This window comes from Salvia miltiorrhiza, chromosome 3 (genome assembly GCF_028751815.1).
Source record: "Salvia miltiorrhiza cultivar Shanhuang (shh) chromosome 3, IMPLAD_Smil_shh, whole genome shotgun sequence".
NCBI lineage: Eukaryota > Viridiplantae > Streptophyta > Magnoliopsida > Lamiales > Lamiaceae > Salvia > Salvia miltiorrhiza.
The window spans coordinates 25,063,020-25,088,544 of record NC_080389.1 but is presented as its reverse complement, the minus strand read 5'-3'; the positions used below and the strand labels follow the sequence as shown (position 1 = coordinate 25,088,544).

General features: G+C 37.6%; 1 protein-coding gene and 1 non-coding gene across 2 annotated transcripts; both read left to right on the top strand.

The window, feature by feature from the left end:
* The first annotated feature begins 19,406 nt into the window (after positions 1-19,406).
* Positions 19,407-24,259, top strand: LOC131019180 (multiple C2 domain and transmembrane region protein 7-like). The gene is given in 3 exon segments (XM_057947865.1): positions 19,407-20,217; positions 21,054-23,203; positions 23,205-24,259. Coding segments are annotated over 3 exon segments (3,066 nt in total). The 5' UTR covers positions 19,407-20,192; the 3' UTR covers positions 24,096-24,259.
* A 634-nt stretch (positions 24,260-24,893) lies between these two features.
* On the top strand, positions 24,894-24,997 carry LOC131019241 (small nucleolar RNA Z279/snoR105/snoR108). The gene has a single exon (XR_009100161.1). It is a non-coding gene; the product is annotated as a small nucleolar RNA Z279/snoR105/snoR108 (small nucleolar RNA).
* Positions 24,998-25,525: the final 528 nt, after the last annotated feature.

The following is a 25,525-nucleotide window of genomic DNA, read 5'->3' as shown; positions in this document are numbered from 1 at the left end:
TTGAAAAATATGGAATGATCCCTTTAGAAAAAGTATGCTGGTTATGAAAAGTAAGATTTGCTACAGGGAGAAATATGCAACCTTTAGAAAAAAATTTGTAGTAATGATGTGTTGGAGGGGAAGGTGGAATAGTGTAGTGATGTGACTATTTATCGAGATCTAATTTCTCATAGTTCGTACTCGCTTCTGTAATAATTCTCCAATTCTCGTTGATTAAATACTCGTCGTATTTATATAAATTAAATCCTCATACTTGGGCGAAAGTCGGAATTAATTCACGACTTAACACTAACACATATAACACGAAATAATAAAATTATTATTCACATAAGCTCAAGTCATAATTCTAGCAATTCTATTTAAATAACACGATTTATGAAATCGGTTATAAATCTAAAATTTCTAATATTATGATTGAATCAATTAACTGGTAAAACAAAGTCTCTAACGTGTAGCTAAACCAATTTAATTATTGGTTTGATTCATGACTGAATATTAAATTGCAACTTTGTATCTCTTATACAGGTTTTTGCTGAAATAATATTATTTAGATATAATCATTTCCATTAATAATTTAATATGCAAAAGAACTATTATAACTAATGCAACTATTTAATCTAATATGTATTTAAAAGAGCGGGGCATCACAGGTTCTTTCCCCCGACGCTCTATGATAGGTCTGGTCTGACTGGAGGTATCCTTCAACATACTCAATGTGATCCATGTTTCCCGGGAACAAAGGTCCCAACCGGTGGGCACTCTCGGCTTTGTCAATTCTGGGTGCTCTGGTCCCTTTCGGGGGAATGACAACAATACTTCGTAGCAGAGTTGGAGGGTTCCTAGTCGGTAACCCCTCTGGGACAGCTTGAGGTGGCTTTGGCAGCCCTGGCGTCCCCAATCTTGCAGCCGCTGGCAAACCTAGATCTAACGATGGTGCCGAAGTTCCCAGCACTTGTCTCATGCAAACGTAACTCAAGAAGGATAACATCTGTTCAGTCATAGTGACATTAACCAGCCTTGTTCCCTGTGCGGTCGATCCCTGTACAGCTGAAGCAGCCTGCAGCCTTGAAAACACCAGCCTGACAGGACCGGTGGGCGTATAGTCACCCATGCAAACTCCCTCATTAGTTACAGTAGCAACAGTAGCGGGACCTCTGCCTTCGCCTGTGAATTCCCCCATCAGATTCTTTGCGATGTTAGTGTCTTCCATGACCTATAGAGAAATTGTCGTAATCCGGTAAATATTAAAAAAGTGTTGAGCCCATATCAATAAACATTCCGCTCGTTGAAATGATAACCCATAAGTTCCATGAAGAATTCCCAAAAGAAAACCAGCACTGAAATATTATTGATGCTGTATAAAGATTTTTCCCGATAAATTCGGTAGATCGGACCGATCTCCGCCACAAATAAAGCGACGTAAGACAAAATCACCTATTATCAAGAAAGTGACAAGAAAAACATACATAACAGCAAAAGCCACACAAAATCGAACGTTGCGCACATAGTCCACAAACAACCAGTCCCCATGCGAACAAGAAAACATAGATTGCATGCACTCAGTGACACACCCAACAACAAACTAAATGATTTCACGTAGACACCCATTACAACGATCATATGTGCTCTTTTGCCCAGGACCATTTGACAAAGATATGCGACTTTGCCGAATGATCCAGAAAAAACAGTTTCACGAAAAAGATCTTCTCCACGTCTTAAACTCGATTCTTTTTCCACAGACAGCGCCAGTTGATAAGTTCATTTATTGCGTTCACTAGTTTAATGTATAATTATTCACCTGTAGTGTGTAAGATGGCGATAAGATAGAATAAAAGCAATGAGAATGGTGGAGTATTTGGTATTTCAGTTAACGTAACATTACAATGATAAGTGAGCTCCCTATTTATAGAAGTTTACAAGGAGGGCAAATAAGCCATTTTACATCCCGTACGAACCCCAAATCAGCTAAAGATATCCTCCTGTAAGAATTGTCAGTGATCCGTACGCCCTCGCCCTTAATCCAGCGCTGAGATTCTCCATCTCTGTCTTTTCTTCAAGAGAAATGCCAGCTTAGTATGATGAAATAAGGTATTCCTCCTCGGTCTTGATTAAGCTCTATTGCCCGGTCTGTGCTGTATTTGTCTCGTTATTCCTGCTCTGGAACCCATCTTGGTAAGAACTCTTCTGCCCTGGTCCACAGGCTTTCATGAGGCGGGCTCTTCGCAAGGGATACTATTCGGAGTCCTTTCCGCTCTTTCGGTGTCAGGGTTGACATGCTCCGAGCTGCGCTGATCCAATCTCTATATATTTTACTCATCATCACTTGACATTCTTTCAAATCCTTAAATCTAATACCAAGCTCCACCTTCAAATCTTTAGCTCTCATACCAAGCTCTAGTATTCACTTTTTGTTGCCATCACAAGAAGCATCTAAATCCAAGTTCTCCATATCAGGTTATCAGCCTCAGTAAGAGGTGCTTCATTACTAGCCAACTCTTCCTTGTGCTCAATTATTCCTCAGAGTGCTTGTGCCGCACTCTTCCCGTTGCTTTACTATTCAAATAGTAGAACACAAATGGCTTGAACATAATCGGGATGAGTTTTAGTTTTGCAGATTAGGTTTCAGTGTTTTTCTTCGCAGATTAGGTGTTTTGGTGTTCTTCCTTGATTTTCGCATAATGTTTTTTATGAGGATTCAAGGATTGGAGTGTTTTTACTAAGTGTCTGATTTAAGTCAAAATGATGTTGCGCATGTTTATGTGAACTTTTTTTTTTCCAATAGAATTGTCACATCATTTAAAATATTCATATCGTATTGACATGGTAGAAGCTAGTCAGCACACATAGACATTCATTGTCAGATATTTTTTATTAGACATAAACAATTAAAAAAATGCAACGATGAATATTATCTTATAATAATTTTATTAAACTTGATATATACACATTTTTTAAAAGCTTTCAAACGAAGGGCCGAAAAAGATATTTACATGTGAATGTATATAAATTCTAAAATCTATAATAAAATTTTAATTAAGTTTATACCATTGCAACTTTTTATGTAAAAACAGATGACTGATTACTCCAAATACACGCACACAATATGATAATGGTTAATGATTGCTTTTACCTTTTCACAAAGGCAAAAAATAAAACATACTCACTATAAAAGAAAATTATAAAAATGGGTTAATTGCCCTTAAATACACCATCTTTCCTTGATTTCTACAATTGCATATCACCTTTAAAATCCGCCCCTAAATACATCACATTTCCTTGAATTCTATAATTGCACATCACCTTTAAATCCGCCCCAAAATACATCACTTTTATATTGTTTCTGTTTTTGCACATGACTAAAAAATCCTCAAGAAATAAATTAAAGTGTTAATTTATAAATTTAAATATCTTTTTAGCAGCGGAAATATAATAAAATAAAATTATTTATAAAGTTTAAAATCATATATATATATATATGTATTCATACATATATATATATATATATATATATATAAGTATTTTCGTAAAGAAATAAATTCTCTAATAAATTTTTAGAAGAGTGGATTTTTAAAATGGCCACTTTCATATTGTAAAAATAAAAAATTCCACTAAAATAAAAAACTTAAAAAATGTCCACTTTACATCACCCATTTAAAAAATCCCGCAATTCACAACCAATCGAATTCACATCCAGAATTTTTTTATTGTGAATTCACAACCAGTCGAATTCACAATCAAAATTTAATTCGCAACCAGATTTTTTTAGTTTTGAATTCACAATTGAACTGAACTGAAACCCTAAACCCTAAATCCTAAACCCTAAACCTAAACCCTAGTTGTGAATTATTAGGATTGTGAATTCACAACTGAACTGAAACAATAAATTCACAACTGAACTGAACTGAAACACTAAACCCTAAACCTAAACCCTAGTTGTGATTTATTACAATTGTGAATTCACAACTGAACTGAAATAGTAAATTCACAACTAAACTGAACTGAAATCCTAAACCCTAGTTGTGAATTATTACGATTGTGAATTCACAACTAGACTGAACTGAAACACTAAACCCTAAACCTAAACCCTAGTTGTGAATTATTACAATTGTGAATTCACAACTGAACTGAAACAGTAAATTCACAATTGAACTGAACTGAAACCCTAAACCTAAACCCTAGTTGTGAATTATTACGATTGTGAATTCACAACTGAACTGAAACAGTAAATTCACAAATGAACTTAATTAGTAAATTCACAATTGAACTGAACTGAAACCCTAAACTCTAAACCCTAAATCCTAAACCTAAACCCTAGTTGTGAATTATTATGATTGTGAATTCACAACTGAACTGAAACCGTAAATTCACAACTGAACTGAAATCGTAAACCCTAGTTGTGAATTATTACGATTGTGAATTCACAACTGAACTGAAACAGTAAATTCACAAGTGAACTGAATTGAAACCGTAAACCCTAGTTGTGAACCCTAAACCCTAAACCCTAAAATTTAATTCACAACCAGAATTTTTTGTTTGTGAATTCACAACCAGTCGAATTCACAATCAAAATTTAATCAACAACCAGAATTTATTTTGGTTGTGAATTCATGTAGTTGTGAATTTGGGGTTTTTAAAGTTTGAATTCACAATTAAAACTAGAATTTATTTTGGTTATGAATTTAAGTTTTAGTTGTGAATTCATAGATCTCGTTGTGAATTCAAGAATATTAAGTTGTGAATTCATCGAGTTGGTTGTGAATTCAAGAACATTAAGTTGTGAATTCATAGATCTGAGCGTGAATTCAAGAATATTATATTGTGAATTCATAAATTTGATTGTGAATTCAAGAACATTAATCAATTATCCAAAATATGTTTCTCTTTCAATCGATCAAATCTCTTTAATAAAATCCACAAATCATCACTAAAAAAATATTACTCATTTTATTTCTTACAATAATTAAAAATTCTCATTTCATCCAAGCACATGTAATATAAATTTCCAATCACCAACACAAGAAAAAAAAAGTTGAATCTCTGCTGCTGCCATGGATTCATCGAGTGGAATATCGTCGAATTCATCGGGGCTGCAGACTCGGCATCGAAGGAGGATCTGCAGCAGACGATGGATTTGAGGAAGAGGAAGTGGATCTGCTGACGTCCTCGATGCCGATTGAGCCCTGGAGGAAGTAGAGAGCGGGGCGGAGCTGCTGCTCCATGCTGCAGGCGAGGAGGCGGAGGTCGGCGGCGTCCACGCGGGCCTCGTGAAGGAGGAAGGTGGAAGACAACAGCCGCCGACTCTCCAGATCTGGAGCAAGATGTCGAAGACAACACCCCAGCTGCCGACTCTTCCCTTTCCACTTCAACCACCCCAAGGCCACCAGATCTATGCTCTCCACAAGTTGAATCCGACAACTCCAAGTTAGAATCGAGAGCGAGAGATAGACAGAGGTGTCGCGGTGGTGGTGGTTAGTGCGGCGTTGCCGCTGCGATTGCCGGACATCTACCACCGCAACTGCGGCTGCGTTTCTCCACAAATTGAATCCGACGACTCCAAGTCAGAATCAAGAGAAAGAGATAGAAAGAGGCGTCGCGGTGGTGGTGGCTATGAGGCGCTGCCGCTGCGATTGCCAGAGATTGAGTGGCGGCAGCGCGGCAGACGGGCGGCGACGGGGAGAGGGAGAGGGAGTGTGAGAAAGAGAGAGAGAGAGTACAACGATAGAGAGATGGCGGAGGCGACGAGGCCGAGGCGGTGCCGCTTCGCCGGCGATCTGAGCTCGAAGGGAGAGAGAGAGAGAGAGAGAGAGAGAAGGGGGAAGGTGTATCATGAGGGAGAAGAGAGAGAAAGAGAGTGGAGAGAGAGAGAAGAGAATGAGAGAAAGAGAGAGCACATATTTTTAAAGCAGGGTATTTTTGTCTTTTCAATTAAAAAGTGGACAGTTTTTATTATTTTTATCTTAGTGGACAAATTTTATCTTTACAATATGAAAGTGGATAGTTTTATATACTAACTCTTTTTAGAAAGAACTTGAATTAAAAAAATAAACAAGTCATGACATTCAGAAAATAAAATGAAACTTTTATTTTAATAAATTTCACACCAATTCGATATAATTTGGAATTTATAATGAGTTTGAAAGAAACATTTTTTTTATATTTTTTTTAAAGAGGTTCGACGCGCCCATTCGACTCTCTACGCGCCTCCAATGTCATTTACCTGAAATATTAAATATGGGATAAGCATACATGATATACTTAGTGTGGGAACATGCAATTATTGTCCACGTTAATAAAATGGTAACGCATACGATTATAACATTCAAAACGACACAGTTTTGCCAATCTGGAAGCCAGCGAAAATATAATAAAATAAAATTCTTTATAAAAATAAATGAAGAATTTTATTTTATTATATTATATTTTCGTTGCTAAAAATATATTTAAATTTATAAATTAACACTTTAATTTATTTCTTGAGGATTTTTTAGTCATGTGAAAAAACAGAAAAAATATAAAGGTGATGTATTTTGGGGCGGATTTAAAGGTGATGTGCAATTGTAGAATTCAAGGAAATGTGGTGTATTTAGGGGCGGATTTTAAAGGTGGTGTGCAATTGTAGAATTTAAGGAAATGTGGTGTATTTAGGGGCAATTAACCCTATAAAAATTATCCATTTTGAGCTTAAAATGATAAAATTGCCCTTACTTAAATCACAAATTTATTGAAATTGCGAACTTTGCTCGACATGCTCGACTAGGGATGTCAAAAAAGCCCGAAACCGACGGGTCGACCCGAATAGACCGATAAAAAAGGTGGGTTAGGGCTGAAATTTTTTAGCCCGAATGGCCCGAACCGAAAATAGCCGGAGTCCGATAGGGTTGGCCCGATTAACCGAACACTTTCTTAATAATTGATTTCTAAACTTTAATACTTTACTTTTTAATTTGATAATAACATTTTGATGCTTGTATAATATGTTTTGATTTTTTTCTAACGATTAATAATAAATATATATGATATAAAAGTCAAAGAAAGATAGTAATTTATGTTATATCTATATACAATTTTTATAAAAAATAAAGTTAAAATTAGATATTATGTAAATTTACATTAAAATAACATTAATTTTTGTATCTAAAATAAGGCGAAATGTTTTGATTTAAAAAACATGACATATTTTTATTACAATAATATGATTATCCATATAAAAAAAGTATACATATAAAAAAATCGTAAATTTGTGGGCCCGAACGGGCTAGCCCGAAATTGAGTGGGTTAGGGTTAGGGTCGAAAAATTTTAGCCCGAAAAATAAAAAAATCGACTAGCCCGAATCGAAAATAACCCGAAACCGAGTGGGTTGGCCCGATTGACATCCCTATACTCGACCAATGCAAGTCGAGCATGTTGAGCATTAGTAGTAAATGCAATAATGCTCGAACTGTTCGACATGCTCGACCATTGCGACTTTAGTATGTCAAACATTAGTGTGTTTGACATTAATGTTCGACATGTTCGACATTTTTGAGTTCAACATTAGTGGTAAATACATTAATGCTCGACATGCTCGATCATTGCGAGTCGAGCATTCTTAGAAAATACACTAATTTTTGACATATTCGACCATTGCGAGTCGAGCATCAGTGTAAAATACACTTATGCTCGACACAAGGGTAAAAGAATCCTAAATATGTATAATTTATATATTTTGTAAAATGTGAATATTTTTTAAAATTTTATCTTTTAAAATAAGTATATATTATTTTCGTCCCACTTATCTTCGCACATTTCATTTTTAGTTTATCTTATTTGTAATGATACTTTTAAAAAAATAGTATTGTCTTCGTCCCACCTATCTTGAGACAATTTCTATTTTGGGCGTTCCACCTATCCTGAGACAGTTTTTATTTGACAAAAGTTTTATCTTTTATTCACATTTTCACCTACCACACTTAACATACTTCCTCCGTTCACGAAAAAAATTTCTTAGGTGGATTTGTCACAAGTTTTAAGAAAAAAAATTATTAAGTGTAAGAAAAGGTTATTGAGTGTATTGAAAGTGGTGAAAAGTGAAAAGTAAGCGATGGTGTATAGTTCAAAAAAAAGTAGAGAGTTCTTTTGTGAACGTTCCGAAAATGAAAAATAGGAAATTCTTTTGTAGACGGAGGAAGTATTAAATATTTAATTTCTTAAATCTCATTTCTAAAATTTTTGTTTGAAGATAAATGGATGGAGGGAGTATATGATTCCTACTTTCTCTATACATATTAAATAAGTTATTCTTATCTATTTTATACTTTTAGTATTCGCAAAAACTTGCATGCGGGTGACTGCATGCTATGCGGCCACCCGCCTACTAAAGGTCTATATAGATATTTTAAGAGTAGGTAGGCAGAATTACGGTTTCTTCCATCTTGCACCTAGGTGTATTGCACCTAGGTGCCTTTGATCGACACGTGTCCCACTTTTTATTTAAGCTTTTATTATATTAATTGCTTTGTTTAACTCAACCCAGGTTCCAAAAACGGGTCCCACATGCCAGTCGGGCATGTGATTAGGATTGTTGGGCCCCAGAACTGTGAAGTGGCAACTGATTTGGATAGTATAATTTTTTTTTTTCAAAATTTATTTTATTTTGGCGGGTCCCACATCTGTTAAAGCTTCCCTTGGAAGCTTTCGGCCGAAACAATACAAAGATAGCCAATTTGAATTTCATTTTCTATTTTTACTTTTACATTTGGGCTGCCTCATTTTTTACCGCAAATATTCTTCGCGCGTCTTCCCGATTTCCCTCTCCCGGCGCTTTCCATCCGGCGTGTGGTCGGCTGGATTACCATTTTCGTATGTTCCCTTTCCATTTGGAGATTTACATTTATGTCTCTTCCCTTTCCATTTTGCTTGGATTACTATAAAACTTCCGCCGTTTGATCTTCCCCTTCCATTTGGCGGTGCCGTTGTTCGTTTCCCATTTGAGGTATGTTTGTTCGTTCATTTCGCTTGGATAACCATAAAATTGTTGCATGTCCTTTTTTACAAGGCCACATTTTTGGTGTTAGGTTTTGACAATCGTTGAAGAGAAGCTTAAACAAAGAAAGATGAGTAAGAAAAATGAAGCTACAAAGGCAAATGAGGAGCTAGGTTTGGTTTATTAGTTTTGCTTCTTTTTTTTTGTTTCTGCCGAAATCCTCATGACATTTATATATTTTTGGCTGCTTTGAGATTTATGGTTTTTGCTATGAAATTGTGAAAGTGATGGTTTCATGCATAACTTTAGTTAGAAAAAGAATGTCTCTTTCTTAGGTATTGGTCTTAATGTAGAAAATGACCAAAGTATTTTAGATTGTCTTGTTGTGTCGCTTTCTTATTAAAGCAACAATATAAAAGACATTATGTATTTGGGTAATATATAATATAGTGAAATGGGCAAATTTGTATAAAAAAAGTAACTAATTGATGTGGTCCATGAAGCATTTAGGCATGCCGAAGTGATTTTTTTTACTACCGAGGTATGTGGCGTTTATGCCGAAGTGAATACATATAGCAATATACATGTCTATATTGTTTATATTATATTTGTCCCAAATTTAAAAGTTGCATAATAGGTACAATCTTTAGTAGTTTCATCATATATGAATTAATATCTATGGATGTATTCTGGATATTTTAGATTTTTGTGTGTAGTTTTGAAGTAGAATCTATTTTATTGAATATGATTTAAGTAATATATATGATTCTAAGTTTGTGATCATTTTAAATATTATCTAATTTTCTTGACTTTTGTTTTATAAGTAAACTGAAATTTAAATAAAGCTTAAACTGTATTAGCCTAAACTTTTTGGTATACTTTGTGTAGGTGCCCAAATTTCCCAACGCAACCAAGCCACGACTTATTTACGTAGAATTCGACAGTTGTTAGATGCCCAAAATCTAGAGAGATTTAAGCGGTCTTGCTTTGGTTGCTTTTTAGATCTAGACGATATGCAATTCCATGGCCAATTGTTGTATGTGATGTATTCTTCCCTCAATGTTGAGTCATTTAGTAGGAGAAGAATGTCTTTTAGATTATGTGGGCAAGATATAGAATTGGGGCCTATGGAATTTTGTGTTTTGACAGGGTTATCCTTCAAGATTGCCCAATTTTCCTCTCCCTCTGGATTGTAACACATCAAATCGGGATACCGCTATAAAATAAATGTTACAATTCATCAAAAAAAATATAACATTGCAAACGTGTTTCTTATTTCATATAATTATACTTACACGACGAATGAGGTCCCACGTTTCTTGAGAAGCATAAACAGTGTTGGAGTCTTCATCGTACCAAACAGTAAAATGCTCAAGCAACATCTTAAATTGCAAATGTCTTACCTTCCATTCGACATACTTTAAATGATATTGATGTTGTGTGATGTAGTTGAGGAAAAAAGGGCGGCCCGATAACTCCTCACGCACTTCATCAAGACAAATTTTGTTCCAATAATCATTTTGCGGGAACCATCTATCCTCGTTGTAGGCTTTTTTCATTTATAGGAATACTACTTTTTCAACAACTCTAGTCCAAGGCTCTCTATAATATAATATGTCTTGAGTGTTGGGAGGCATTTTTTAGTAGAGAAACAAGAATTTTAGTAAGGCAAGAACACAAGGAAAAGAGTTACGAGGTTCACTATATTTATACTCAACTAAAGAAAACATTTCTGCATAAACTATAATGGAATAATGAATTTCAAAAAGGAGATTCCAAAAGGTACAAAAGCACATGGAAGAAAGTAATGATACAAATTCGTAACATCTTCAAATGCACCATTTGGATAATTTGCTTAATAATTTGTAAATAGCAAAGACAATCATCATTTGTGCCCTTCCCCGTGACTCACTTGTAGACATTGCTGGATCATATAAGTATAAGTATTAATATAAATCGAATGATAAATAGTATTGTGAATAGCTATCAACTAAGGAGCAGGTTATAATAGGAAAAAAAAAGTCACATGAAAGAATCTATGAAATAATTACCCAAAAGAATTTTGTTAGTTTGCAATCATGTTCAAATGAACCTTTTTGCTCAACACCTGCCATTCTGCAAAAAATGAAAACGTATTCAACCTATAATCACATGGCAGCATATCTTAAATAATGATTTGTTGAATTTCAAGTTAAAGCTTCTCTGCATGCACCTATGAATAGGTGTTAAGGAAAAAACAAAAGTAGACTATACGTTAGCATTCATATCTACGAAGTTGGTTTGTAAAGAATCATACCTGATGCATCAAAATAATAGGTCTTACTAAACCAAAAAAACAAGAACACTTCCACTTATTGAGTTGAGAAAAAGCAAGACTCAAATTGATCCATTCCCTACATACACAACATGGTTATTATTAAATAAATAAAAAAACTAACTGAATAATAATCGAATCAATTTACAAAAAATCAATCCTTGCATTATATATACAAAAATAGGAAAAAATAACATCTTAACTATAAATTACCCCATTACTGGATGTGGTTGCTTGAGAGTCTAATTATCTGCCTACAGAAAAATGACAACTTTGTAATTAGAACCAATAATGTTTATGCTTAATACTAAATTTTCTCCTAAATCAAACAAATAAAAATACTTGTTTTTCTTCCTTTTTTTTTCGACCTCTCCCAATGTCGGCTAAGACGAGTGTTGGTAAACCTTCGCTTCACAGGAATCGCCGGATCATGGAAGGGTGTACGTAGTAACGGATTTGGATTATGAATTGATGCATCATCATGGGATTTATCCACCTGCCTAACAGCCCGTAACCGCAATTGAATTTCTTTTTGTAGCTCATCGAATTTGTGTACAATTATTTGACGAGAAGTTTCATCCAATTTATCATCGTTCAAGAGCTCGTGCATCCCGCGCATGATGTGGCTGTTCATGGCTGAATTAGGCAACGAAATATGACAATGAGTATGACCAGTATTCCCTGCTCCGATAGATAGTCCAATGCGTGTTTTAGCATCCTTTGAGAACCTCCGCAACAAATATTTCTTCGGTATACTTTGCACATTCATATGATAATATATTCGAAAAATATGCGACACAAGATGCCACTAGTTTCCCACAATCGGCAGCTACATGAGGCTTCATGAGAAGTTCGATGGAATATAACACATCTAGTACGCAATGGATTTGTTGTCGTTTTGACAACAAAGCGCAACTGTTGCACGTCGTCCGCCGTCAGATTTCCAATTATGCTCACATTCAAGGAATGATTTGCCTCAAACTCATAAGACACAAACACAGCTCGCGTGAAATATTTTGCGGCAGCCATCACCAACGGGTTATGCTCAACAAATTGACCGGGGGTCCCGATACATAAAGCATCGTCAGCTCTTTCTTTCACCTGCCAATCCTTTTGAATTTGTTCATATTTTTGAACAAAATCAAATAACGAACCACTGCTGGCACACAAATCCTTCAAAACCTTATTCGTTACTTCACTACGCGAAGTAGCATGCAGTCCAACAGAAAAGCGAGAATTGGTGAAAACTGAAGCCCATTTCTTGCGCAATTTGTACATACTTCCAAACCACCTATGCTCAGCCAACCCATAATCTTCAATCATTTTCTTCCACAAGCTTTCGAATTCTTCTTCACTCTCGCACCAATTCATACAATGATACCATGCTCTTTTGAAGTCATTGTTACCATTCAAGGAACCAAAGTGAGAAGGGGCATTTTGATTGATATGCCATTGGCATAGGCGATGACTCGCAGCTTTGAATTGAGCATCAATACCATTCATTAAAGCTTGACATTGATCGGAGAATACAACTTCTGGTTTCTTTGCATTCATTGACTCTAAAAAGGTCGAAAACAACCATTCAAATGTCTCCGTCGTCTCATCTGAGAGGAAAGCCAGTCCGAACATACAATTTTTCAAATGATGATTAATACCTACAAAAGGAGCAGAGAGCAGATGAATGATCATACTAATAACAAAATAAGTTTCAAAAGACTTAGGTAATGTTATTACAGGTCAACTGGAGTCCAACCATTAACGAAGCTCCAACCATTAACCACGAACACTGGAGTCCGAATTTATGTGTATACAAGCCATATCATGTATTTAAATAAATTAAGCAATTATAACCACTAGATGCAATGACAGAAAAAAGTATTAAAGGCATATAATAAGTTTTCAAAGTGATGAGTATTACCTACAAAGGGAGCACAAATAAGATCATATTTGTTCGTCTTGTAGGTTGTGTCAACAGATAGCACATCACCAAAATACTCGTAATCAAGGGCACTACGAGAGTCACGGTAGAAGAAATTCATAAGTCGGCCCTCGTCATCCTTTTGCATATTCCAGTAGAAAAAAGGCTATTTGTTAGACTTGTCTACAAAGTATTGCATAAGGGCTATGAAATCTCCATCCGCCATCTTCGACTTTCTTCTAACATTGTCCATATGATGGTAGGCATCTCTACGAATAAATTCGGCATTTTCAGGGCCGCCGGCTTCATTTTCCATGAAACGACAGGTACGGCTTATTGGTATGCCGGCAGAATGCAAAGCCTCCAACATAGACTTCTTAGTATGCTATATATGACGAGAAGAACGGAGCAAATAGGCTTGATCCTTGGGAAATAACTCATGGTTGTGATCTTTAATGAATGTCGTTACCTTTCACGGCCCTCCTTCAACACGGGCAATCCTCAAAAGAGCTTGACAATTGCACCTACTGCTATGTTTCTTATATACTGACAAACGGCCTTCAATATGAGTAGTAGGTGTCAAACTGCGACAAGAACATACAAATGTCTTCATACGTACCTCTTTTGTCTTGCCGAGACGGTCTTGGTTCCCTTTCCTTACACTGAATCCAGTGTGTTTCACATAGTCACAATACAACAAAAATGCTTTATTGAACCCATCAACTAAACATCCAGGTGCTAATTTCGCCTCCAACTCTACAGCAGTTGAATGAACAACTTCATTCGCCACATCTTCAGTCTCATGGAGAAATTCAGATTCAACATCTTCAACATTCACAAGATTCACATCCTCAACATTTACGTGATTCACATCTTCAACATGTACGTCTTCTTCCATTTAAAACCCATATGTCGAAAACTCGTCATTTCGTACATTATTCAAGCCCCAATCTATTGCATCATCATTGACAATAGATTTTTGTCTAATTATCGCATAGTCTATTCTCCTAACATGCTAATTTTGAATTATGAATGTTAGGAGATTGATACTGATGGAAACCTTAGTTTTGTCGTGGGGATAATCCGGCTTCCCCTCTCCGTTTCTCGGTCGTCTCTTCGGTTTCTCCCCGGAGATGGCTCCTATTTTGCAAGGCTCTTCTCTCTCGTCTGGTCTTCCGAAGGTCTCCTCTAATTATGATAGATCTAATCCTACCGCCAAGTCCCACCGCTGGCGGCAGCCCGGCAAACAGGTTTCTTGTCAGTTTTGATTCCGGAGACTTCCAATGCTATAGATCTCTCTGTTGAGCCGCCGCCTACCAAGGGTCCAACTGCAAACCCTAAACCTAAAAATTTCAAGGCGGCTGTGCAAGGTAAAAAGCTACCTAAAACCCCTGAAGTCTTTATTCATGGCCTCAACTCGGTGCATCCAACTATGGTCAATGGTCTCCGGTCTGTTGAGATGCCGGAGTTCCTCTACCAAGAACGTCTGCAGTCTTTCTCTTTCACGCTGCATGCGCGTCTTGTGCTACGTAAAGGCGATCTCCCTCGATTCGCGGTGGATATCCAAGACGAACTGGCTACTATTTGGAGTCTGATACTTCCGATTCGTGTTATCCCACTTGGGCGAGGTTTTTTCACTCTCATTCTCTCGTCTCTTGAAGACTATGCTAAGGCGAAATTGCACCCTTTCTTAAAGCTTCGCAATGGCATTCTCTTCATCAAAGATTGGTCTCCCAATTTCGACCCGTATAAACAAAATTCCTCCATGGTGCAGGTTTGGACCAGAATATATTATCTTCCCCATGATTACTGGCATCCCGAGTTTTTAACGGGTATTGCTCGAGCTATCGGCACCCCTATCAAAATGGATGGTCCGACTTATCACGGTGAGGTGGGTCATTTTGCTAGGATATTGATCGAAATAGACATCTCTCAAGAGCTCATTTACACAATCCCAGTCACTAAAGGTTCAGATTGTTTTGATATAGAATTCAGCTATGAGAATTTACCCCATTTTTGTGGTTTTTGCCGCAATATTGGACATTCGGTGACTCATTGTAGGCGTTGTCTGAAGGAGCCAGTCTCTTCTGAGGAACCTCCGCAGAACACTACTGGCAAGGGCGAGGACAAAGGGGACAGGTTTATTCAGGTGAATCGAAAAAAGAATGGCCATTCTAAGGTCTGGCAAAGTACGAGTCACAACCCCGTTGCGGCTAGGGATAATGGTGTTGAAGAAACACTTCATGAGAATCAAAATATTGTGGTGAATGTTTCTAGGAATTCCGTGAGAACGGGTGGCGAGCAGAGCTTGTTGGTTCAGGTGAATCATCAAACAGAGGAACGAAATCTTCAAAAGGACTTGTCTCGAACAGTTGGTGGGCATGTTGAGGGGACGATGGTTTTGGTCAATCCGGTGGATCAATATGATGTTTCCACCTCCAATCCTTTCTCTGTGTTGGATAATTTTCAGGAAGAGGTTGCGACAGATGTGGTGGATGTTCGGCCTTCAGCGATGCAGATGGGTAGGCACTTGCCGGGTAGGGATGTGATGAAGCATTCTTCTACGGCTGGTAATGATAGTTCTTTTTTGGTTGAGGAGCACCGTTTCCATGACGGCTCCATCCACAGATGCCATGGACTCTATGACAGCTGAGGCATCTTCTCCACAATCGATGGATACAGCTATTGTTTCTATTACACATAATGATACTGTCAGCCCAGATATGGCTTTGATTGTGACTCCAGGAAAGGCGACGATGGAGGATCCCCCCATAACTCGTGGCCGAGGGCGTCCGAAGGGGGCTACCAAGAAGGGAAAGGTTTCAGATTCCTCTATCAAGCACAGGCTCCGGAGTATAATCAAGAATGGTATGTCTTCGGATTTCCAAAAAGCAGCTGGCCGTGCTGCTGGTGCCATGTTGCAGGACACCGTTCTGGACACCCCGTCGCCGATGGAGTTCTTGAATAAAGTGCAACATGCTCAGTCTGGAGGCGCGATTACGCAGAATTTTGTGATTCACTCTCATTCCGACGCAGCTCGTGCTATGTCGGCCGTGGCTGGCGTTCTTGACGCTCCGTCACCGAGGGAGTTCTTGAATAAAGTGCAGCAGGCTCAAGCTGGAGGGGCGATTCTGCAAAACTTTGTGGTTCACTCCTCTTCCGAAGCAGCCCGAGCTATGTCGGCGGTGGTCTCTACAAAAAAGAAAAATGGGGAGATATGTTGGATGACGACGATGTTGGGGACGACGAAGCTTATTTAGATTTCTCCTCATAGTTTCTGATTTTGTTCACCCGTGGTCCTTTGCGGGTTTTCTGTGGTTTTTGTCTTGCTTTTTACGTTTCTTTTTGGCACGGCCCTTTGTTAGCGTCTGTGCTTTCAGGGGATTTTTCTCTCTTTTTTCTCTTTAATAAAATTTCTATTTCAGCAGCATCATCATTGACAATAGTATTGTAATATTCCAATTCATCAACTCCATCCGGAACATTCAAATCAAACACCATGTTCACTAATCAATGAACAAAGAAAACAATACAACAATTATTTTGTGGCAAAACAATGCAGTTTCATTACACAAAAATAATCAGTGACAACGATTGGTTTCCTCCGACGATCAATACATAAAGAAACTACATATAAATTGACGAACACAATTTCAGCAAAATTCAAACCCCTTATATGCATGCACAATTTCAGCAATCTATCTATATGCATACCAAGTTGACTTCGCCGCCGGGGGGAGGGGGGAAGGGCTTGACGAACACATATATATTGTAAGGTGTTTACACTATTTCATCAATGCTCTTAAATCAACGAACACACATATATATATTTCATCAAGCTACCTAAATTTTTAATCCCTCTAAATTGCAAACAAAACCTTGCGGGCGGCTCTTTAATGGGGTTTTTCATTAAATTTACCTAAATTTCGAACAGAACCTTATAAGTTTTTTGCACAATTTCTAAATATCTTTGTTGGGTTCCAGAAATTTCCTCCGGCGGGGGTTGACGGGAGCTACAGCTCCTGGAAGATGTCTCCCACAAGGATGCCAAAGCACAATCGCCTGATTAACTTGGTGAAGCTTGATCAAAAATGACGAACACAATCGCCCGCAAGTTTCCCACCAAAAAATGTCGAGCTAAACTTGTCGCAGGCCCACATCCTAAATTCAAAATAAAATGAATGCTAATATATCTACCTTTTCAAAACAAACGAAGCTTCTCTGGGAAGCTTTTCAATTTCTGGGGACCACCGAAATCAAACAAAATAAACATTAAAATTGCAGTTGCCACTTCACAGCTCTAGGGCCCACGAATCCTAATCACCCGCCCGGCTGGCATGTGGGGCCCGTTTCTGGAACCTGGGTTGAGTTAAACACAGCAATTAATAAAACAAAATCTTAAATAAAGGCTTGGACACGTGTCGATCAGAGGCACATAGGTGCAATTGCACCTAGGTGCAAGATGGAAGAAACCGCAGAATTACATGGTGGCGCAGTGGTATGAGGCTCACTTCGTGTATTCCCCTGTTTTTTTTTATCTCTTCTCTTTTGCCTTTTTTTTTAACATTTTTTGGATTTTCTTTTTCTAGTTTTGTTTCTTTTTTTATGCGTTTTTTTTTTCTTTTTTTTTTTGGCATTTTATATATATATTTTCTTTTTCTTTTCTTTTCAATGATTTCTTCTTTTTTTACTGTTTTTCTATTGCATTTTTTTTTATTAATTTTACTGTTTTTCTTTTGCATTATTTTATATATTTTGTTTTTTTATTCTTTCGGTATTTTCTTTATTTTTCGTTTGTTTTTTTATTTACTATTTTTCTTTTTCTTTTATATATATATATATATTTGTAAAAAATGTAATATTTTTAAAATAGTACATTTATTCATAACAATAATTACTTTTTATAACGACAATAATTACTTGAGGAAAATAACTAAAAGTATAAGTTCTTGTGAGTAAAAATAGCAATTATCGTGAACAAATGTTTCAAAATTATTACATTTGTTTATGATAATTGTTACTTTTATTTATTAGACCTTGTACTTTTAATTATTTGGTTAAGTAATTATTATAGTAAGAAAAAGTAATTATTATATGAATAAAAGTAGTGCTTATTTGTACTCATTAGAACTTATATTTTTAGTTATTTAGTCAAGTAACAATTATCCTAAGAAAAAGTAACTATTGATATGATGAAAGGTAATATTTTAACAAGCTAAAATTTCTTCACAATAATGTTTATTTTTATTCATAAGAACTTTTATTTTTAGTTATTTGTTAAAGTAATTATTTTTATAAGAAAAAGTAATTATTGATGTGAAGAAAAGTAATATAATTTTCACTTTCTATAACTTTTATTCTTAGCTATTTGGTCAAGTAATTATTGTCGTAATAAAAAGTAATTATTGTTACAATGAAATGTAATGTTTTTAACTTATTACATTTATTAGGATAAATAAAAGTGAATATTTCCATTAGGGTTTAGTATTCATTATTTACGGTTTAATATTCAAGGGTTAAATTTTAGTATTCATGGTTTAGTGTTTAATATTCAGTGTTTATGTTTTAAAAATATTGAATGATGGGTAATACTTATATTCACATAAGTATACATTTAAGTTTGGAAATGTATATCTTAGGATAAATAAAAGTGAGTATTTTCATTAGGGAGTAAATATTGTCATTTGGGTTTATTTTTGAATGACTAGGGTTTAGTATTCCCTATTTAGGGTTTAGTATTCCGTGTTTAGGTTTAAAAAATATTTAATGATGGTTACTTATTTTCAGGTTTAAAAATATTACCTTTCTTTATAATAATAATAATAATTACTAATACAACAATAATTACAATAAATATAATATTTTTGAGCTCAACCAAAGTGGTCTACTTTTGGCGGGCGGATGAAGTACTTTATTCTTAATTTTCATGCCTAAAATAAATGTGTCGATAAATAGATACCGGAAATATCATTTTGCCCATACGACAACGTCACAATACTATTTGAAATATATAGGGAAAAATACAAATTAAAATAACACAGGTTCCTAAGCACCAATTCAGAGCTTTAATGCTGCAATGCTGTAATATCGTCCCATCCCCAATCATTTCACCTTCTTCACTGAGTGTTTCTCCGTCCACTGCTTCAAGCTCTCTAATGGCCGTGGAGATGTTTTGAAGGATTCAGCTTAAACAAACACACATGTACGCTTCCTCCATTTTCTGCTGGCTCCAAAGAGTAGTCAATAATGACACCATTTTTTTTTTCTCAAGTCTCATTTACACCACACCCATTTTCTTCAAATTTAGGCTCTCCATTAGCCAGGTTCTGAATAAATACCAAAACTTGTTTCAAGATAACGGAAAACAGCTTCGTGGGTCATTCACATTGTGTTGAAAAGATTCAAATTTTCCCATACTTTCACAAGCTCGTTTTCTGCGTGTTCATTTTTCTTGTCACGAGATCTAAACTTTCTTACCATTAATGTAATGTTATTGAGAGTTGTTTTGAATCTATCAGACAGTAATCATTTCAACGTTAATGTATTTTTTTCCCCAAGGATTAAAGTGCTCTGTCTTACCCTTTTTGTGATTATGTTTGCATTTTTGTTCTTCATGTTTTGATAAGATTTGGCTCTTTTAGTGCTTTGTGGTGTATGCATCTGATGTTTTTAAAGTGCATGTGTCTTAGCGTTATTCAAGGAAAATCTTAGCGTCAGTTTGGGAGCACTTAGTACAAGCTCTTCTATTTATTTATTTCTTTCAATTCCAAGAATATATTTTTTTATGTTATAGATCTCTGCAACACATACGCCAGCACATGGTAATGCCAAACAATTGACCCAAATTTTGCTCACATCTTCCCCTTTTACTTGCACATTCTCTTAACTTTAAAGCTGTGGCTTTTCCCTTTACTCTAAGTTTCATTAAGATTTTGATTCTTATCTGTAGCAAAGAAAGGTTCTTGGTGAAAGTTGAAGGGATTATCTAATTTTGTTTATGCATAACTTTGGACTGATCTCTGGTAGGTGGGATTTTCATTGAAAGTGATTTCATTTCTTTTTCTTGTCTATATCAGGCATCTTAATGTGTCTTGATTATTAATATTAATGCTACTTTGTCTTGTGGGCCTGATGGGGACTTTCTGTTAATTGTTTTTGAAAATCTGTGTATTTGTTTGTTCTAAACAATCATTTTCATCACTCTGCGCTTTATGTAGGAAACATCTTAGACATTCTTTATTATGTATAGAATATTCATTACACTTGATCTGCATGAAAAGTGGAATCATAGGTGTTTTGGAGTCTCTTCAATGGTTCTTTCTTGCTTATAATTCTTTTTGTATTTATTTATTTTTTATTTTAATCCCAGAAGATCCGTAGCTGCTCGTCGTGGCTTGCAGCTTGTTCTGTACAGTTCTTAACAACGATGATTTTTGTGAATAAAATGGACTATATTACTTGATGTGTTGTATAATTTGCAGTGAAACTATATATGTATATCATAGTGAATCTTCTTTAGCTTCTTTTTGCTTCACTTTTATATGTGGCTTCTTCTAGCTTAGTACTATTTCGATGAAGAGAAGGAAAGAACAAACAAAGAAAGACGCACTTTGCTGTCTTGATAAGCTTTTTAATTCAATCCTTGCCGTTTCAGCTGCTGAATTGTGATGTGAACTACTTCAATTTTCTTGCATTAGGCATTTTGTAGTTGTACCATCTCAAGTTATTACCACTATTAAAAAGTTCATTTTCACGTCCACTTATAAGGCTTGTCTAAAGCTTACATCCATCACAGTTCATTCTCTATCATTTCCTTTTTCAGGTTCCTGAAAATCATCTTTCTGTTTGACTGAATTAGTAGTTTTTGATAGCTCGGTGGTAAGCACGATGACTGTTGGAAACCTAAAGCTTGGGGTAGATGTTATTAGTGCTCATAACCTTTTGCCTAAAGACGGTCAGGGTTCGTCTAGTGCTTTTGTGGAGCTTTGCTTTGATGGCCAGAGATACCGCTCCACGACCAAAGACAAAGATCTTAGTCCCGTGTGGAACGAGAGCTTTTACTTCAATATATCAGATCCTGCCATCCTCCACTCTCTGGCTCTCGATGCCTACGTCTATAACAATGTCAGAGGCATCCAATCCAGAACCTTCCTTGGAAAGGTTAGCATCAACGGGACTTCCTTCGTACCCTACTCTGATGCAGTTGTCCTGCACTACCCTCTGGAGAAGCGTGGTATATTCTCACGTGTTCGAGGAGAGCTCGGGCTCAAGGTTTACATCACGGATGATCCATCAATAAAGTCATCCATCCCTGCTTCCATGGCTGATGAATCTCATTTATCCTCAGAATCAGGTCACAGGTCAATATCAAACGCGGCCCATCATGTGAAAATTGAGGCGGCAAGGCATACATTCCACACTCTGCCAAGACGTGGTGATTCTGATGAACAAGCCCCTGTAGTCGAAGAGCCTCATCATGTTACTAAGTACATGGGTGACGAGATGAAGGCTCCTGAACCAATGCCTCCAAAGCTTGTACACATGCACTCGGTATCATCAGCACAACCGGTTGATTTTGCTCTAAAGGAGACGAGCCCTTTCCTTGGCGGGGGGAGGGTTGTCGGGGGAAGGGTTATCCGAACTGACAGGGCAGCCGTGGGTACCTACGATCTTGTCGAGAAAATGCACTTTCTGTTTGTTAGAGTCGTGAAGGCCCGTGAGCTTCCTGCCATGGATGTCACTGGAAGCCTAGATCCCTTCGTGGAGGTGAGAATCGGAAACTATAAAGGAATTACTAGGCACATTGAGAAACAGCAGCATCCACTATGGAATGTAGTTTTTGCTTTCTCAAGGGAAAGGATGCAAGCATCTGTACTAGAAGTTGTTGTTAAGGATAAAGATCTTTTGAAAGATGATTTTGTTGGTTTGGTCCGATTCGACCTTAATGAGGTCCCGATGCGTGTTCCACCCGATAGTCCCTTGGCTCCGGAGTGGTACCGTCTTGAAGATAAGAAGGGGGAGAAAATAAAGGGCGAGCTGATGCTTGCAGTCTGGATCGGCACTCAAGCAGACGAGGCCTTTCCCGATGCATGGCACTCCGATGCAGCTACGCCCATCGACAGCTCAGCAGCAGCATCAGCTCTTATACGCTCTAAAGTCTACCATGCACCACGCTTGTGGTATGTTCGTGTTAATGTCGTTGAAGCCCAGGACTTGGTACCAACGGAGAGGAATCGGTTCCCTGATGTGTATGTGAAGGCACACATAGGAAACCAGGTCATGAGAACGAAACCAACTCAGGCTCGGAACTTTAACCCTGTGTGGAATGAAGATCTGTTTTTTGTAGCTGCTGAGCCTTTCGAAGACCATCTCATTCTTACAGTTGAGGATCGAGTGGCTCCTGGAAAAGATGAGATCATCGGGAGGGTTATTATACCGTTGAATATGGTGGAGAAGCGTGCTGATGATCGCATCATTCATTCCCGTTGGTTCAACCTAGAAAAGCCGGTTCTTGTGGATGTCGATCAGTTAAAGAAGGACAAGTTCTCGAGCAGGCTTCACCTACGAGTATGCTTAGACGGGGGCTACCATGTTCTAGACGAATCGACTCACTATAGTAGTGACCTTCGCCCCACAGCGAAACAGCTCTGGAAACCACCCATCGGTGTTCTAGAGCTTGGCATCTTGAATGCTGTTGGACTTCACCCGATGAAAACACGTGACGGGAAGGGCACGTCAGACACGTATTGTGTGGCCAAATACGGCCACAAGTGGGTCCGAACTCGTACTATTGTGGACAATCTGTTTCCCAAGTACAACGAGCAGTATACGTGGGAGGTCTTCGATCCAGCAACGGTCCTCACCGTTGGTGTTCTTGATAACAGCCAGCTAGGCGAAAAGGGTTCAAACGGCAACAAAGACCTAAAGATCGGGAAGGTCCGGATACGAATCTCCACGCTCGAAACAGGCAGAGTCTACACACATTCCTACCCACTCCTGGTTCTACACCCAGGCCGGTGTCAAGAAGATGGGGGAGCTCCATTTGGCGTTACGTTTCACGTGCACCTCGTTCGCCAACATGCTCTACATCTACTGGAGACCTCTACTCCCGAAGATGCACTACATCAGGCCGTTCAGCGTGATCCAGCTGGATATGCTGAGGCATCAGGCCGTCAACATAGTGGCAACGAGGCTGGGCCGGGCAGAGCCACCTCTGAGAAGGGAGGTGGTGGAGTACATGTCTGACGTGGACTCACACCTCTGGAGCATGCGGAGGAGCAAGGCGAACTTCTTCCGCCTGATGTCCGTCTTCAACGGGCTATTCGCTGTCGGGAGATGGTCGGGGGACATCTGCATGTGGAAGAACCCTATCACAACAGTGCTTGTCCATGTCCTGTATCTCATGCTTGTCTCCTTCCCAGAACTGATCCTACCAACAGTTTTCCTCTACATGTTTCTGATAGGGATTTGGAACTTCCGATACCGGCCGAGGTATCCTCCTCACATGAACACGAAGCTCTCGCAGGCAGAGGCAGTGCACCCCGACGAGCTTGATGAAGAGTTCGACACGTTCCCCACAAGCCGCAACCCGGATCTGGTGAGGATGAGGTATGATCGGTTGAGGAGCGTGGCTGGCCGGATCCAGACCGTTGTTGGAGACGTTGCAACTCAGGGCGAGCGCCTCCACTCGCTGCTGAGCTGGAGGGACCCTCGTGCTACGGCCATCTTCGTGACCTTCTGCCTCGTCTCCGCTGTGGTATTGTATGTCACGCCGTTCCAGCTTATCGCTGCCTTGGCAGGTGTGTACATGATGAGGCATCCGAGGTTTCGCTACCGCCTCCCATCGCTGCCCGTCAACTTCTTCCGTCGCCTTCCTGCTAGGACGGATAGCATGCTGTAGGCTGATCAACTTTCCTTACACTTTTTGAGAAACATGACTTCTGTTGTAGTATGCTTCTTATCTTCTACATCAGATTATGGATGATATATTTGTAAAACTCATTTTCGTGCTGCATTTTTAATTTGTAGGTTCTTTGTGCAGTAATAACCTTTTACCATTTTGTCTCTAGTTTATCATTTCCACGTTGAATTGTATGATGTCTGTTCGAGCAAAGTATGCTAAAATTAATAAACTACATCCATATTTGGAAGTATGAGAAATGAGAGGGCAATATTTTTATTCTATAGGTGATATCTCTTCATTACAATTCTCTTGTCTCATTTTAATAGATTCATTTTTTTAGGCACCGAAATTAAGAAACTTATTTTTTTAGGAGAAAAATGGTGTGGTCTGGTCCACACGAATTAAATATATTTTTTTTTATCAAAAATAGAAAACGAATCTATTATAGTGGAATGTCCAAAAAAAAAAACGAGTCTGCTAGAGTGGGACGGAAGGAGTATATCATTTGGTTAAATATTATTCTCAAAAGTTTTTTATGAGAAATAATATAATGTTGCTCTAATATATCTCCGTAAATAGATTTGTAGATCGAAGTAAAAAGAAGAAATAGATCTGTAAATTTGGGTGGCAAAATAAATGATTGAAAATGGGAAGTACAAGCATTCGATGACTCAATATTGCATGCAGCCCATCGCACATTGAAATTGCAGGAGCGATAGAGGGGACCAAGCTGATATAAAAAGGGTATATAATCTATAAGGAAGATTATGTACGATCCTTCAGGCAAGTTTAAAGGGGATGTGATGAGTGGTAAATGCTCGCAATTCAACACGCGAGATGGGTGCCCGCTCTGCCTTATTACGACATTGTGGCGCTCCTATATTCACCAATCTGATCCTTCATTACTTCCTCAAGTTCCAATTTTACCCCTATACTGACTCTACCTTATTGAATTTCTAATCTTTACCCTTGTACTCCCTCCATCCCACTGTATCTGAGACTCTTTCTATTTTGGGCGTCTCACTGTAAGTGAGACTTTTTCCTTTTTGGACAAAAGTTTTTTCCTTTAAACACCTTTTTATTTTTTCACCTACATACAAAATACACATTTCTTAATTCTCGTGTCCAAAAAAAGGTATCTGAGACTCTTTCTATTTTGGGCGTCCCACTGTAAGTGAGACTTTTTCCTTTTTGGGTAAAAGCTTTTCCCTTTGAACACCTTTTCACTTTTTCACCTACATACAAAATACACATTTCTTAATTCTCGTGTCCAAAAAAATGTATCTGAGACTCTTTCTATTTTGGGCGTCCCACTGTAAGTGAGACTTTTTCCTTTTTGGGTAAAAGTTTTTCCCTTTAAACACCTTTTCACTTTTTCACCTACATACAAAATACACATTTCTTAATTCTCGTGTCCAAAAAAAGGT